Raw genomic sequence first — 16,211 nt, forward strand, 5'->3', positions numbered from 1 at the left:
GTGGAATTCAGGTTAAAACATAAGCAACTGTTTTTTGTTTTTTTTTTTTTGGGGGGGGGCGGGTATTGAATAAGTAAATAAATAATAAAGCTTAATAGTTCACAGAATACTTGCATATAGCTACTCACTGTGGAGTTCTTTTGAACAGCCATCCTTAAGAAGCCTGTGAGGTCTTTAAACATGAAGGTTTGTTTTCATGGTGCTTACAACAGGAGTGCTTTCAGCGTAGTGTATGTTTTATCTCCTAACAACACATACTTTAATATGCTTTGTATTTGTTTTGAGATGTCCAGTCAAGAAGAAAAAAAATTCTATTTTTTTAATATTGTAGTTTTTAAAGCCAGAGTGAATACAAAGCCATATATTTTCCTTCAAACTGTAAACTTGTTAAAGAATTAGTCAATGTGTATTTTCACATTTATTTGGGATAAGAATAGCCAGTCATCAGTCAGTATTTCACAGTTGTGCAACATAATTCCATACCACAATCCAATTAGATTTAAAAAACACCCCAAAATTTTAAAAACAGTAAACATACAATTTTTGCTGGTGTTGCTGAATAAACAAATCGATCATTAAGTAGAAAGTTGACAGCTTCAAGCTTATCCGAGCTACAAAACCCTGAGACACCCTGCAAGTGTGACTCCAAGCATTTATATACAACTGGACACAGAGTTTGTGTCTAAAATGGCAGGAACACAATTACTACTTTGTTCAAAGAGCTGGAGGTTCATTTTTGTTATTCTTCTGTGCTGAAGTAAATACTCAGCTTAGTTTTCAAGGTAGCATACATTTGCTATACAGTTGAATTCCAAACTGAACTCAATGGATTTAGTCACTACCAAGGAACTGTGGCTCAACAGGCACACAAGAAATTTCTTGGATTTTTTTTTTTTTTTTTTTTTAAGTACAGTACTGGTGACAGTTCTTCTGAATTTATATATGTACCTGGAATTAGAACTTTGCCTTTTCAAATCACACTTGCCTCCACATTCTCCTTGCCATCCCTGTGCAAAGATTAACCAACCTCCTTTTGCTGAAGAATACTCTTCAAAGTAGTACTTTCCAAAGAATCTAATTCTGTAAAAATAGTTTAATGCATTCTAAAAAATGGCACATCAAATGAAAGATTCCTCTGAAAAGATTAGAGTCTTATAACATATAACATCTCAGAAATGTTTAAGTTCCCAGTTCTGAACTGCGTATGACTTGCAACTGCTTCACATCGCATGTAAAAAAGAAGCAGCAAATTTCAGCGAGCAGTAATAAAACAGTTTCAATGCTTCTGGTATTAACTGTTCTTCCCCAATAGCACCAGAGGTAACTGCTAGAAACTAGTATTGGTATTTATTAACAGCATGTACAACAGAGCAGAACTGATGATAAACAAGGTAAATATACTGTCCAGTATTCTTTTTGAAAATGTTTGATAGTTTGGCTTTGAAAAAAATAATTTATGCTTGGATAGAAGTGCAGGCAAAGATGTCTCATCCTAGTCAAACTGAAAGATATTACAAACCACATAAAAATCACATATGTAACAAAAATATCTAAATATCAAACGCTTGCAAATAAAGTGTCAAAGTGAGCCAACAACAAAAATATTGGTGTTTCTATCTGCTAACTGTAAAGATTTTTAAAAATACTAGTAAACCACTCTTATTTTGAAAAATCAGAAAATGCAAAAAATATTTACTTAAATGAAGAAAGTCTAGACCAGTGCAAAGTGAATTACAACAGTAATTCCATTATTTTTCTAGTTAAAGGCATTAGTTTGGTACATTTTCATGGTTTTACAGTGCAATGTGATTAAGCCTTAATGAGGTGATGACTAACTAAAGCCTTTCTTACTTGAGACATTCTACTGTGAACACTTGGCAGTTCATGTTATCCAAATGAAACATGAGAATCAAGAAAAAAAATGAAACAAGTGATATACCAGAAAAAATAGCAAAGCCGATTATCACATTTTGAAACTCTTTGTAGCATGTAAGCATTTAAAGTTACTAATAAATACAAAATTCAGTAAACTTACAACCACTATAAAAATAATGTACTTTTACACTTACACTTACAAATCCAACATGTTCATTCAAACATCTGAACACACTCCAAAAGCAAACAAAACACATTCTGAAGGCAAGTAACACCACCATACTACACAGCCCTACTCTCACCTCATAAAATATTCTTTAAAAAAAATCTCAATCAGCTTAATCTGACATACAAATATCTTTGCAGGTTATCAAGGATTTTAAGCCACTTATTCTGTTTTCTTTGCTTGTCTCTTCTTAACACCATCATGGGACTGTTCAGAGGAAGACTGGTCACAGACTGAAGAGCCATTGGAAGATGTAGCACCTTCGCTCTTCACTTTGGGTACAGTTTTCTGCAAGCCGAAGAATATATAGCCTAATGCAGCCTCAATGGGAGCAAATGGAGAAGTCGCAGATCTTGTCAACATCATTTTTACCTATGAGGAACAGGGAATGGTCAAGTTGTATTAAAAGTTTTAATGACTTCACAATAATTTGAACACAAGTGCTACACTGAACCAAGGTACAGCATTTCTAACTTGCTACATGAGCACGAAGAGTCCACGCAATGAAGGGAAATATGCTCATTTTAGGTTAAAACATCAATGAATGCTTCTCTTTCTGACCTATACTCTTAAAAACAAAAAACAAACAAAAAAACCACACTTAAAACACTTTTTAAAAGTAAACCATTTTTAACAATGGTTTTCTTTGTTTAGGTGAAGCATCAGCTTAAAGTCTTGGCTCCCTAAAGAAAATTCTCTAGCATTAAACTCATCAGCAACTTCACAGAAATGAGACTGGCAACCACCACTTTGAGATATTTTCTAGTCTGTTCAACAGCAGCTCTGAAGTTTTAAAAATTGCTAGCCTTCTTTCAACTCAGAGACTATACTTTCCTTATTAGCTAATAAATCTCAAGACCAGCATCATCCTGGAAACAAACATGACTAAAGGGGTCAAACCCAGAAATTAAGTGATGCTGTATAAGAAAATACCATTATTTACCTTGAATATATTAACTTCATTAATTTTACAGCAATGTAAACATACGTAACTCATACATAGACAAGAACCTATTTGGTTTGTTTTGCAAATCCACAGATGACTGCACAGGTACAAGGCAGGCATTAAGCAGCTAGCAAAAAGCAGACAACAGGATAGTTTCTCTCCACATATATGAGCTGTCTGAGATTGTGGACGTAAAAACCTACCATATCAACTTTTGGGTGCCAATATTCCTGATTCCTTCCCCCTCCACACACTGAACCTACCAGAATAGGTCTTCTGCTCTATCTACGTGTAAAAGACTAAACACAGGTTTAAGGCAGTAGCAGCTGTCCTCCCCTTCCAAAAGGCAGCATTATAAATTGTGATATTATGTTTGAGGTCATGTTTTGCTCTGAAATGCTGAAAAAAGATATTTTTTGTTATTCAGTTATTTGCAACACTTTCAAATTCTTACCTTTGAAACTACAAGAAAGATGGTGTACAAAAACATGAGGTTGTGTCTTGCTATCGGCAAGTACTGGCTATGCTGAAGAGTGAAGAGAACTGCTCCTATCAAAGTTACCTTCACAGGGCTGGAAATCAAACAAACAATGTTAATTTCTCTTCCCTACTCCACAGTGAAAGAGGTCATGTCCTAGCAAACACTAAATGTTCTTAGCATGCAAAGCAACTATTTCTGAATAGAAAACATGTATACTTGCAGTGATGAGGTCCAAAACCTAGGTATTATTAAACTAAGTTTAACACTGATTTATACATCCAGCAAATTCATATTTGACAAATCCTCTTCAAATCAAAATGCACTTCAGTGTCTCTATTCAGACTCTACATGTCAACTTGCTCTTCTTCCTCTTCTCCCAACGTGTCTTACTGAAGAGTTAAATTACAAAGCTTGCACTACTCTAGCAGTGCTTAAAAATACATTCTCCTATACTCTAGGTGTTAGTTATTCCAGGCAGCTGCTGCAGGTGTCAAAGAGCAACTCCACCCAAGTCTCATTCCACTATGATACTCCACCACTTTTAGGGTTGTGGTCTGCTGATGCTTGACTTGAGCCAGGTCAAGTATCGGTATGACATATCAATCTTGTTATGTTACCAAGTTTCACCAAAACAGCTGTGTTGACTTGCAACATGTAAAGATTTACAGTTTCAATCTACCTTCATCACAGTGGTACATCACTTGACATGTATACAGTCAGAAAACAAGAGAATATGGAGAGCACTAAAATCCTGGCAGAAGAATTCTGCACATTTCTTAAGCTGTATCTATAATAGAAGGACAACATTCCTGTTACCACAAAGCATCTATTCACAGACAAGTTCTTCAGTCATTTCAGTAACTCATAGATTTCTGCACTTACTTCCTGCTTAACCAAAAAAACAAACAAAAAAACCACTAATTCTGTGTAAAACTATCTTAGCCGATTGCAGAATGTTTTATCCTTTAAATTTCAAAATGTACTTCTATTTAAGTTTTACATATTAAACAGAATTTAAAAAGAAAAGTACTTTTTGAGCTATTTTGAGTCACATCCACCACAGAAAAGCAGGATATATGCCAATCAGTAATCAATGTTCTAATGTTGCACCTGTAAATACAGTGCTATTACTAACAGTGACTACTTTCTTCTGGAAGTCTGGTAAAAAGACTGCAGACACCTAGGCACTGACTGAGGAAGAGTAATTCCCTTACAACTTTCTCTTCTGTTATTCTCTATTCCTAAGAGTAGCTGCAGAAAAGATTTTTTTTAAATTATTGTTTCTAAAGACTTGAGAGTTACATGGGAAAGATCAAAGCCATTTTAGGAAATTACTAAAATGAGCTTATCTTAACTTACAACAATAGCTTGTGGCTTTCTAGCCTGCCTCAATATTCATTTTACTGTCTAATCTAGAAGCCACGTAATTTTCCATTCTTTGCTTCTGCAAGAGAAGGCACTTTTCTTGTTTTACAGTATAGAAAAGATGTGTTGCTACTTTTTTGCTATATTGAACTACCAGTTTGTACCTTCTCAAATAATCAGTATCTTTGGAGGAAAACAGTGCCTACAGAGGAAGCAAGCGTGACAATACTCAAAGGAAGCCATATTGATGATGTTCAGAACATGCACTAACAACACAGTCCTTACTCATATATTTGTAGTACCACTGGCCTTTCATTTTGGATAGAAAACCGTGTCCCTACAAGACAAACAGACTCAATAATGTTTACCAATAAATTCCAACAATTTTCTAGCCATAACTTTTATTGACTTCTTCCAACTTGGTATGCTTGTGCTGCAGATCTAAAATGACCAAAACATTTGCTAAAATTATCAAAGATCAACAACCAATCCTTCATAAGACAAATATCAAGCATCTATTATAAACAATTGAATTTTTATTAATATTTTCAATCTTTAAATCTGAACCATTATACAGTTCAGATTATATTCACATTATATTCAGTGTCAACACAAGGAATTAGTAAAACAGCTGTTAACAGATTGAAGTTCATTATAAAAATCTTACTAGGACATCTTCAGTAGTTCATTGGTTTCAGGTTTCCACACTCCTCTCACCAACTGCTCGAAGTTGGAGATTAGGCCACCACCAGCTCCTGAAAATCCAGAGATTAGCAGTAAGCCTCTGCTGGCATGCTACCACTGCTGCACAGCCTACTACTGCTCCCAGCAAGACTCATTACACCAGCTGCCAAATGTGGCACCCAAAGCTCAGACTTAAAGAGATTAATTGAATCTTTTATATGTGCATGACTTAAGTGACCAATAAGAAACCGCAGAGGTTTAGCAACTTAGAAAGAACATCAGGTTCACCTTTGTGATAATATCTGAAATGACACACTGATCACTGCAAACAAATGCTTGAATTGACAGAGAAAATCTCCAGAGAGGCTTGTATCATTCCATTCTTCTTGTAAGCATCTATGTACAAGTGAGTATCACTATAAAGTAGGAGGATTCTCCACAAGAAAGGGTGGATATGTTTTTATGTTTAAAAAAGGCAAGACATAAGCAAGTGTTAGAAACTTTGGCCAACAAGATTGATCTGCACCATAACCTGTAAAAATAACGCCATATATCTTCACATTAACACATTGTTTCCCAAAGCACAATAGCATCAAGCAGATAGAATCAGGAGCTGCTTTACTACATCCTGAAGTGGTTCTAATTTTGTGACTGTAAACACAGCTGCTAGGAAGGTAGCTTGCAGAGACATATTCCAAACAGCAGGCAGGCAAGAAGGGTCATTCCTGTGTTTAAAACCAACTACTGTTAGCAATCCAAAAAGCTAAGGAAACATGCTCTCTTCTTCAGCCACATGCAAGGAAAACAGTTCTGAAGAGATATGATGGAAAGTTTAGTGACAGCACTGAAGCTACATGGGAGATCGCTGTCTTGATTGCCATCAGTCACCCATCCTAAAAGCCCTCACAAGACCTTCCAAAGGGACAAGATGAACTTCCCTTGGAGTCATTCAATGTCACTCTTAATCCAGGCAGAAAAACTGCTACACTGACTTCTCCCTTGAGGGGATAAGAGACTGTATTAGGACCTGAGGACCATCATACCCACCACAGCAAGGAATGGTGCTATAGTTATGCTGAAAGGCTAGCCATTTAAATACCACTCCAAAACATCATAATTCATCAGAAGAAGACGTTATATATGTTACCTCTGGCCCAGCCCACAGCTACCATGACAAGCCAGGCATCTTCAAAGTGGCTGTCTGCATGTGCAACACCAGCCACTATTTTCCAAGTCCTAGTCACTTCTTTCATTCCTGCAACTAGAAGCCGAAGAGGGAGAAACGCAAAGCACCGGCAGAATATGTCTCGTGGGCAGTAAAACACAAGATACCTGTAAATCACAGTGAGAAAAAGTGTTATGAGCTTTCAAAAGTTTTTGCTAATGAATTCACTTTCCAATACATTTAAATATATTTCTGGAATACGACTAGCAATATTTAATATACTACTGATAGCTCAATGCCTTATACTGCACATATAGAAAAAAAATGAAATGCTTTTGAGTATGTTTGAGCTGTTGCACGAAAATCATGAAATGATATTTAACACTGTACTTGCTGCCTCGTTGTCCCAGCTAAGAATTTATTAAAGTACATCAGAAAGATTTACATTTTCACACAATATCCCAGGTTGAAAGAACCCACAAGGATCATCAAGTCCAACTCCAGGAACTCTTTTTATTGTTCTACAGTTTATATAAATTATATATTTATATATATATATTTACATAATAAAAATTATTAAATTATTGTGAGACTTTTTGTTTTTACAGGATTAAAACAGAGCGGTTAAATTACTTGCAGACACTATCCTTTCCTACTGATAGGTACATGGAATTATGTAAGTTCGGCAAGAATGCCTCCACTTGTTAGTATCATGTCAGATGAAATGCACAGCTATTTTCAAACCCATTTCACATCTTAGTAACCACAGATTCTAGCTTTTCCAGCTTGCCAATTACAAGCACATTTATTTTTTCAAAGTGTTAAAAGCAACCCAAAGGCGTACTCAATATTTAATATCTTTTTCCAACTTGTTCTCAAAACAAAGTAAAGTTAAGATGGCTAACAATGAGGTCCTAAGCTGACAGTAAATCTTAAGTGAATAGATTATGCAGTGCTTTATTTTATCTCCTCAGTCACAAATTTCAGTTCTTAAACAGCCAAAAAATATCAAAAAAAAAAAACCTGTATTAGCACAGGAATAAGACAGCAATAAGTAAGTGGCAGAAAAAGCCTCTAAAAGATGGTAATGTCTTTTCTAAAAAAAATACTTGCCTCTTGGTTTAGGCTTCTGAGCTCAATCCTATCTACCAAAAACTTCTAAGGCTGCGTCTTTTTCTGGTTTCCTCAGGCAGCAAGGCATAGATGCACCCCTTTATCTAGTTTACTTTATTAAAACTAGTGGCAGACACCATAACCAGGAAGATTCATGCTTCTTGGTTAGAGATTAAAAAGCATGAGAGCACTTGGGTGTTTTGTTGTTTGCTTGGTTGGTGTGATTTTGTTTTGTTTGGTTTGTATTTTTGTTGTTTTCCTCAGAAAAAAATGCTTATCCTTAACAGCAGAATGCCAGGATGCTTCCTCCACGGGAAGGCAAAATTCAGCTGAAGTCCTGTCCTAATTGTATATTTGCTTTTGCTGCAATGTATATAGTACCTTGCCACTGCAAACTTACAAAGCTTTTTTCTCTTCAAGACCTGGAGCATGCAATTGCCTACTTCTCACATACAAGGAAGTTATTGGAATTTACATTAATAGCTAAGTACTGCTTCAACAGTCAGTTTTACTATTACTTTTGAATTGCTTACATTCCTTCCCTCTTTTCCTATTGTAAATCCAATTGCCTTTGTAGCAATGAAGCTTCAGCGGGTATTAATTCAAGGGTGTATATGGAGCATGTATTTTAATGGCTACTGCTAATAGCCATTTAAGCAATGTACTCAGAGCACGCTAACCAGAATCAATTTACAATTGTAAAATGTGGGTTTAGGACACTGAAGCACACATAACTGGATTTGTCTGGAATAGCATGGCTATGCTACCATACCATTTCTGTCTATAATTTCTGCTAGCAACATTTGCTAACAGTAGATGTCGCTGTCCTACAGACTATTTAGGAGCATCTCTTCAGCACAGCACAACCCCTTTTATTTTCCAGTTTTACGTGTAACTTGGGGAATTTTGTTTCATGTGATTTGAGACCAAGAATTAAAGTCATTATACTAATGAACAGAGAACTTCGTAAAACTAAAGGCTTGAAAGGTTTCATAACATTCACAGGTTCTCCTTAAAACCTCATTTTATTTGAGCATAGCAAGTCACATTTGCACACATTAAGTTCAAATGAAAGCATGTTTTGTTTACCTGTACTCCTAACTCAAGTTAACCTCTGTTAAAATAAGCAGTCATGTTGCCCACACCAGACTAATATGAACCAGAAGCAGATTCTATAAACCTTGTTGTTCTGCAGGTTTAATTGTATATTACTCATTTCACTGATTTGCTTCAATTAAATTTGTCTGCCATCTTCCATTGCAACATGAAGACCAGAAGACTAATACAGATACACACATATAAATATTTACTCTCATTTTAATGAATTTGCAAATATAAATCTTAAGTGGCAACAAGGAATAGATACTGAAGGATTTCAAGCAGCTAATACTCTTCTAAGATAGGAATTGAGATTTTTAAATTCAAAAATCCACTGCTGATCCCAAATTTTGTTAAAGTAGAGGGTTTTTCTCTACAATCACTCTCTGGAATAAATGAACTCCACTGCAAGGCTACCTTTGTATGAAAATAACTCCAGTATTATTTATGAACTCCAAAACAGGCCAAATTGCTGCCACATACACATACCTGACTTCCCATTCAGCTCTCTAATGGCTTTCACTACCACACCATCCATTTGGGAAAGCAGTTCGGGAAAGGGCAAAAGATTAAAAAAAAAAAAAAAAAAGACGTCAGAGAGCAGAGACTGAAAGATAAGAAGATCCATGTCTTAGTTTCCCAATCACAGAAAAGTGTAGGAATTTTACTTCAGCCAGGTTCAAGAGCTGTCACTGGAAAAACTAGATGGCACTTAGGACTTCTTCATATTCAGAAAAGCAGTAACTTGAGTCCATTTTATTCCAGAACACATTTTCATCTGTTTGACCAGGAATACTATAAAAATCTAAGAAAAGTCTAGTGACTGAGTATTTCATTATCAACAGCTCATAAAAGTTGCTCTTATGAAAAGAGCGCATTTCACTCCTACAGAAAGGGTTCAAACCATTTTTGTTGCTGCAGTGACTTCTCTGATGGAATGACAGCTTCTAAATCCATGACATTTTTAAGTTGAGCTTCTGATTCACACGGAAGCTTGCTGGTATAGTCTTACTATTTACAGTTAAAGTACAGCTTCCTCTAACCAATAATACTCATCTAACTCAATCGTGGCTGCTTACCAGACTGAAGATGCCAGTAGAATATTCGTGCCCTTTGCCAAAAATGCTACTGGAGGTTCTCCAAGCATCAAGGAAGACAAAACAGAACCACCAAAGCAACAAAGCATAGCACTAAACCAGCAGGCAACCGGACTTCGGACTGACACATCCACAGCTCCTAAAACAAACAGAAAAGAGGCATAAACAGAAACAAACATTTGAGAATCATGTCAAGTCTTAAGTCAGTATTTTTCAAGTCATGCAATCCTACATTGTTTCTTTAGATCATGAAAAATCCTGCAGAAATCTGTAGGCCTTCACAAGAAAAGTCCTCCGAAAATGCAAGTTTCAGATGACACTGACTTCAGTATGTATTACCTAAATAAAAGAGAACGATTGACCGTGTGTTCTCCCAGTATCTTTTGTGGGTTGGTTCAGTGTGCCTACCTGGCTACCAGGAAGCAAAAACTTTCAGAGCACACCTGATAGGGTTCATTGCTAAAAATCTGTTGCAGGTACAAAGTTGCTTTTTAATTTGCACTAAGTACATACAAGTGGCCTTGCTGACCTAAAAAGGACTGGTGTTACAACAGCTACTTTTTGAAGGCTACTCTTCAGCTTCCAATTCTGCTTTTGAATCTTTATGAATTCAAGGTTACTGTTTTTTGTTTTGTGTTTTTTTTTTTTTTTTCCCCTAACACCCTCCTATCAGTGTTCTCTGGGCAACTACCCAACGCAATTAGGCAAATGTTGTTTCACCCACAGTTCTGAACAAATAAAAAAGGTTACTCAAAGTCTTATAACATGGGTTATGAAGATGATTGGAGGACTGGAGCACTTGTCATATGAGGACAGGCTGAGAGAGCTGGGCCTGTTTAGCCTGGAAAAGAGAAGACTGAGGGGAGACATCGTCAATGTGTATAAATATCTGAGGCAAGGGTGTCGAGAGGATGGAAGTGGTCTCTTTTCAGTTGTGCCCAGTGACAGGACAAGAGACAACTGGCATGAGCTGAAGCATGGGAGGTTCTTGCTGAATATAAGAGGGCACTTCTTTACTGTGAGGGTGACAGAGCGCTAGGACAGGTCACCCAGAGAGGTTGTGGAGTCTCCTTCTCTGGAGATATTCAAACCCGCCTGGATGCCATCCTGTGCAACGTGCTCTAGGTGATTCTGCTCAGCAGGGAGTTTGGACTAGATGATCTTCAGAGGTCCCTTCCAACCCTGCCCATTCTGTGATTCTCATTATTAAAAGCACCAACAAGCATCCCAGCTTATATTAGAAGCAATGTGGCTGGCAGGACTACTGAAGTGACAGTCCCTCTGTACTCGGCCCTGGTGAGGCCGCACCTCGAGTACTGTGTTCAGTTTTGGGCCCCTCACTACAAGAAGGACATCGAGGCCCTGGAGCGTGTCCAGAGAAGGGCAACGAAGCTGGTGAAGGGCCTGGAACACAAGTCCTGTGAGGAGCGGCTGAGGGACCTGGGGGTGTTTAGTCTGGAGAAGAGGAGGCTTGGGGAGACCTCATTGCTCTCTGCAACTGTCTCAAAGGGGGCTGTAGCGAGGCAGGGGTTGCTCTCTTCTCCCAAGCAACAAGCAGTCGGACAAGAAAAAATGGAGTTGCCAGGGGAGGTTTAAGTTGGGTATTAGGAAAAACTCCTTCACTGAAAGGGTTGTGAAGCATTGGAACAGGCTGCCCAGGGAAGTGCTTAAGTCACCATCCCTGGGGTATTCAAAAGGCACATAGATGTGGTACTTAGGGACATGGTTTGGTGGTAGACTTGGCAGTGCTCAGTTAACTGTCGGACTTGATGATCTTAGAGGTCTTTTCCAACCTTAATGATTCTATGATTCTACTAAAAGCTTCACTGTTTCATTTATTTTGTTATCTTTAGAATCTTTAAAATTAATCATCCTTTTAAAATTGCAATTGAACTATGCCAGAAGAATTCTCAGTACCAGATTATGCTGGTGGAGAGGAAAGGGAAACCTTAACGTGTTTTAAGGGGAAACAACACTTTATCAAAGACAGAAGTATCTTGAAATAGTTGTTTTGACTATTTCCTTCCACTTCAGGAGTCCATCACTGCCAAAGCTTCCCCTTTACAAAGATGCAGAGCTCCGCTTGCATCAAATAGTTCCTTTTTTCATAGTCTAAAGGCTGAAGGTTACCAAATTAAGGATGAAACCTATGGTCTGCACCAAAAAGAAATGTGGTATTTGATTAACAATTCAGAAGATAAGCTTTTGGATTTCCAAGAACTTTTGTGGGAAAATATGGTTCTTACCAAAGATCAAATGCTCAAATGTTTCAAAGAGAATACAGCACTCTCACTACAATTCACTTTAGATAGGAATATTGACAAGATTGTTCCAGTTTTAGTGTTGCTACAGTATTATAGCACAAAGTGACCATTTAGAGGAGAAACATCCCAAACTTTATGGGGTAACAAGAAGAAACAGGGAATAGCCTCAGCCACTGTAGATCACAAATCACAACAAATCATGTGCTACTAGGGGTGAATACTGCTAATACATCAGCAGCTACATTATGCACAAGCTTTAACTCTTAGCCTGATGTAATACAGAATGTAGTCTGTATGGTAATCTGATTTTGGAGCAAGACTGGTAACCATATTATGACAGGAGGTTCCACGCGCAAGAATTGTCAGTGTCCAGACTGCACTTAAAACAAATCTTACACTTCTGACATCCATCAGCAGGTGGGTCTGCACCAACCTCTTTCTTTAGCATGAAGCTTCTCACCTGGCATTAGCAGAGAAGTAATCATCTTAACATCTTACTGGTGGCCTCCGTGAGAAGACTGCACTACCCTCCTCCCTCCCCACAAATGCAGCATGGCCAACAGCTAACTTGCAGAAAGAAAGCTTAATTCACTTCACCAGGCATTTGGTCAGATTACTGATTTGGTCACTTTTTAAAAAAAATCAATTCAATTAACTATTGGAGCTGTTTTAAAATCAATTAGTTGACTGTTCTCTTTTCAGTTTTATTCTTCTCCCTTTCAGCAATCACTGCTTCTCCACTCTTGCTTTGCCCCATGACTAACAGCAATTTCCAGTTTTTAGGCCACGTACAGTAATGACTATTATTATTACCAGATTGCCCTCTACACAAAAGCTTGTAAATTTCTTCATTAAGCTATTAAAGGACATCAAGAGACTGATAGCCCTAAGGGACCTCAGGATTTTTTTGTTGGTCAACATGAGAATTTTCTTGGCTCATACACCATTATTTTGTAATTCCATAGCTGCTTTCTAACAAGGAATATAGCCAACACAGAAAGCAAGGGGTCAAAAAATGCTGATACTAATTTAAAGCACATCTTTTTAGCACTGCTACCTAAATTATAAATGAGATGTAGCCTTTCAGAAAACAAACTCAATTTTCAATAGGTCACATTTTTAAACAAGAGGTCACTTATATTTGTCCTCTGATGCATCACGAAAAACTAATGAGGCATTATGCAACCACACAGGATATCACCTGCCAAAAGGCCTCTAGTCCTGCAGCATATATTAGAAAGCACAGATACAGTTTCAAAATACAAGGACTACTGTTGAATGCAGTTTTAAATACTATTTCTAGATAATAGTAATAAAAGCCTTGCTGGCTAGCTCTTTCTGTAAGTAGGGTAAGATCTAATTTAAGCTTCCCAACGTGTTCTGAACATGCAAACAATAATACATACCACATACACATCTAAAGAGCAAACCTAAAGGGCTTGTAGAAGTTTTTCCAGCACCCCTGTTCAACTGTACATACCACGAATTAAGCTAAAGCATTAACAGTCAGATTTAACTCAGCAAAACTATGCCAAAAAGCAGTAGCTCTCTTCAGATAACTTGGATCACATCACAGAAAACTTCCAAGACCAAAACCAGCACATTCCTTCCAAACAGTGCTGATCCTCAACCCTCAACACCTTTTGCTGCCTCTCTGTCCCCAAAAAGAAAATTGACCCAAAAGAAAACTCCAACTGGAGCTACAAACGAGTAATTCTTAAGCAAGCCCAAATGTACTAATGAAGAACTCCTAGTTTAACATGTGCAAAGCAACATGTTGGTTGTCACCACTGCAGTTGTCAGCACCCACAAGAGAGCAAGAAAATTTAGTTAAAAGGACTGGGAAAAATCCCAGTTGATAGGTGCTCATCCATGATACAAATGACCACACTGAATCTGAGTTTAAGGGTTAGCATTTTAATGAGACAGTACTCTGGGATAAAACAAATGTGGCTCTGACAAAGACATGCTTCCTACATGATCAGAGTTACCCAAGTATCCATTTGTGAAAGAGAGCTACACTTCAAATTTCCAAGAATACATTGTAATACCCAAAAAATAAAAGATCAATGATAATATTAGCCATCCTATTTCATAATGGCTGCTATTTCAATTATGATTTAATGTTCAGTTCAAACCACTTGCAAGCAAGAAACAGAAGAGCATGCAGTCACCTGAATTACAGTTACTAACAGTGAGTACTAGAGGATACTCAAAAGTTCTGAACTTTCCAACTATTAAGATGACAAGGAAAAAAAAGAACAAAATAAAGAAATCAACAGACTTCTGATAGCGCTTCCACTGTCCCAACATGCAGTCTCACTAAAGCTGTGCTACACTCCACATCAGCAAAGTAGACTAATTCCTCCCCTCCCAGTCCTCAAATCTGCGTCCACTTCAGAAGAAAGTTTAAAGGCAGTGCATTATAATGTCAAATACCTCTGGACAGAAAGTCTCTTCTCAAATGGAAGAGTTGTATTACACAATGTCTCATGTCAGCAACCAGAAGCAATTTTAGTAGTAGTAACAAGATCTGTTGAAGATGCCAGCATACATAAACATTTTATATCAGCCTTTACAATTTGCCAAGTGCACTTACTCAGCAGGAAGTAAAAATTCACCTTGGCACATTTAGGAAGTGACCAAAGAATAAGCTCTCACCAAACAGAGTGCTGAGCCTTAAAAATCTGAAGCAAGCAGAAACTCCCAAATCTGCTCTATAATCCCAAAAGCCAGTTTAGTCTCCTACACAGTCACCAGCTGGGATGCAAGGTTACCACAATTGTCCAAAGTCACTCCACTGTGACTTTTTTTTAGAGTTTTGCTACCCTAAACACCAAAACGAGGCTCGTCTCCGTACTTATGACAACTAGAACTAGGTTTGGGGCTAACAAAGACAGTGGAAAAGATTTTCTGGGGCAGAGCAAGTAGAGATTGAAGTAGAGAAGTGTCACTGTGTGCACTCATACAGCTCCCAAAACACTGGCAGCGAAAGGCTTTCCTAGCTTAACTGTACAAATTATGTGTACAACGTGAAGTCACGAACTAGAACACACCCAGCCCATTACAATCCTGTGGCAGGTTTCCTACCAGATAGGATTTCCTGAGCACCTTTCTGCTTAACCAGGACTCGAGAGGGATATTAGGAGGCGATCAGAGTAGCTCCTTGCACCCCTGTAATGGTGCCTGGCAGCGAGGTGCCAGCCTGCCACCTGCACTCCTTCCCTCCACACAAAAACCTGATTTCAGAGGTTTCAGCCCTTTTATCTTTGGGACGTTTTAAGCCTTCCACCGTGATAAGGTTTTCAGCAGCCGCTTGGGCTAGCTTCCCCTGTGCCCCTAGTGAGGAGGCAGGAGGAACTCGGCTGGACGCAGCCAGCATTTACCGACGGGCGGCTTCACCTGGACCGCAGGAGACCTTATTTCCACGCTGAAAGAAGAAAAAACGGAGGAAAAAAAAAAAAAAAAAAGGGCAGACCCCTGGAGCATCTCAGTCTCCCTCCAGCCCAGCCCAGCCCAGCCCAGCCCAGCCCAACAGAGCCCGGTTCCCGCGGGCAGCCCCCCGCCATTTCGCGCGGCGGCTCCGGCTCCGGCTCCGGCTCCGCCTCGCCTGGCCCTGCCTGGCCCCGGCCGCCTTCCCCGCTCACCCCGCTGCTCCTTCAGCGCCATGACGGAGGCCACGTAGTGCGCCATGTCGAAGAAGGGGAACATGGGCAGGCCGGAGAAGGCCAGCGGCACCTGCTCCAGCTCCATGGCGCCCGCGGGGTAGCCTGGGCCTCGGCCGGCGCCGTGCGAGAGGGGAGGCGCGGCGGTGCCCGGCGAGGGGCCCGCCCCCGCGCCGGGCTGCAGCTGGCTGCTGCCTCCGGGCTGCCCCCGCTGTCCCCTCCCCGCTGGCCG

General features: G+C 38.9%; 1 protein-coding gene across 1 annotated transcript; it reads right to left on the reverse strand.

Annotated features, from left to right (window-relative positions):
• Positions 1 to 405: 405 nt before the first annotated feature.
• TMEM38B (transmembrane protein 38B) lies at positions 406 to 16,200 on the reverse strand. Its single transcript, XM_040541464.1, has 6 exons — positions 15,962 to 16,200; positions 10,033 to 10,189; positions 6,725 to 6,909; positions 5,561 to 5,648; positions 3,502 to 3,619; positions 406 to 2,473 (listed from the first exon to the last, which is right to left on the reverse strand). The coding sequence occupies exons 1-6, from the start codon at positions 16,065 to 16,067 to the stop codon at positions 2,264 to 2,266; spliced, it is 864 nt and encodes a 287-aa protein (XP_040397398.1). The 5' UTR covers positions 16,068 to 16,200; the 3' UTR covers positions 406 to 2,263.
• Between the last annotated feature and the right edge of the window lie 11 nt (positions 16,201 to 16,211).

The sequence above is a fragment of the Cygnus olor genome, chromosome Z, assembly GCF_009769625.2.
Source record: "Cygnus olor isolate bCygOlo1 chromosome Z, bCygOlo1.pri.v2, whole genome shotgun sequence".
Classification (NCBI taxonomy): domain Eukaryota; kingdom Metazoa; phylum Chordata; class Aves; order Anseriformes; family Anatidae; genus Cygnus; species Cygnus olor.

Coding starts and splice junctions, on each gene's coding strand:
- TMEM38B (XM_040541464.1), bottom strand. CDS start 16,067: ATGGAGCTGGAGCAGGTGCCGCTGGCCTTCTCCGGCCTGCCCATGTTC. Junction 6,910..10,032: donor CTACTGGCATCTTCAGTCTG/GTAAGCAGCCAC, acceptor TGTGATTTACAG/GTATCTTGTGTTTTACTGCC. Junction 5,649..6,724: donor AGCTGTGGGCTGGGCCAGAG/GTAACATATATA, acceptor CTGGATTTTCAG/GAGCTGGTGGTGGCCTAATC.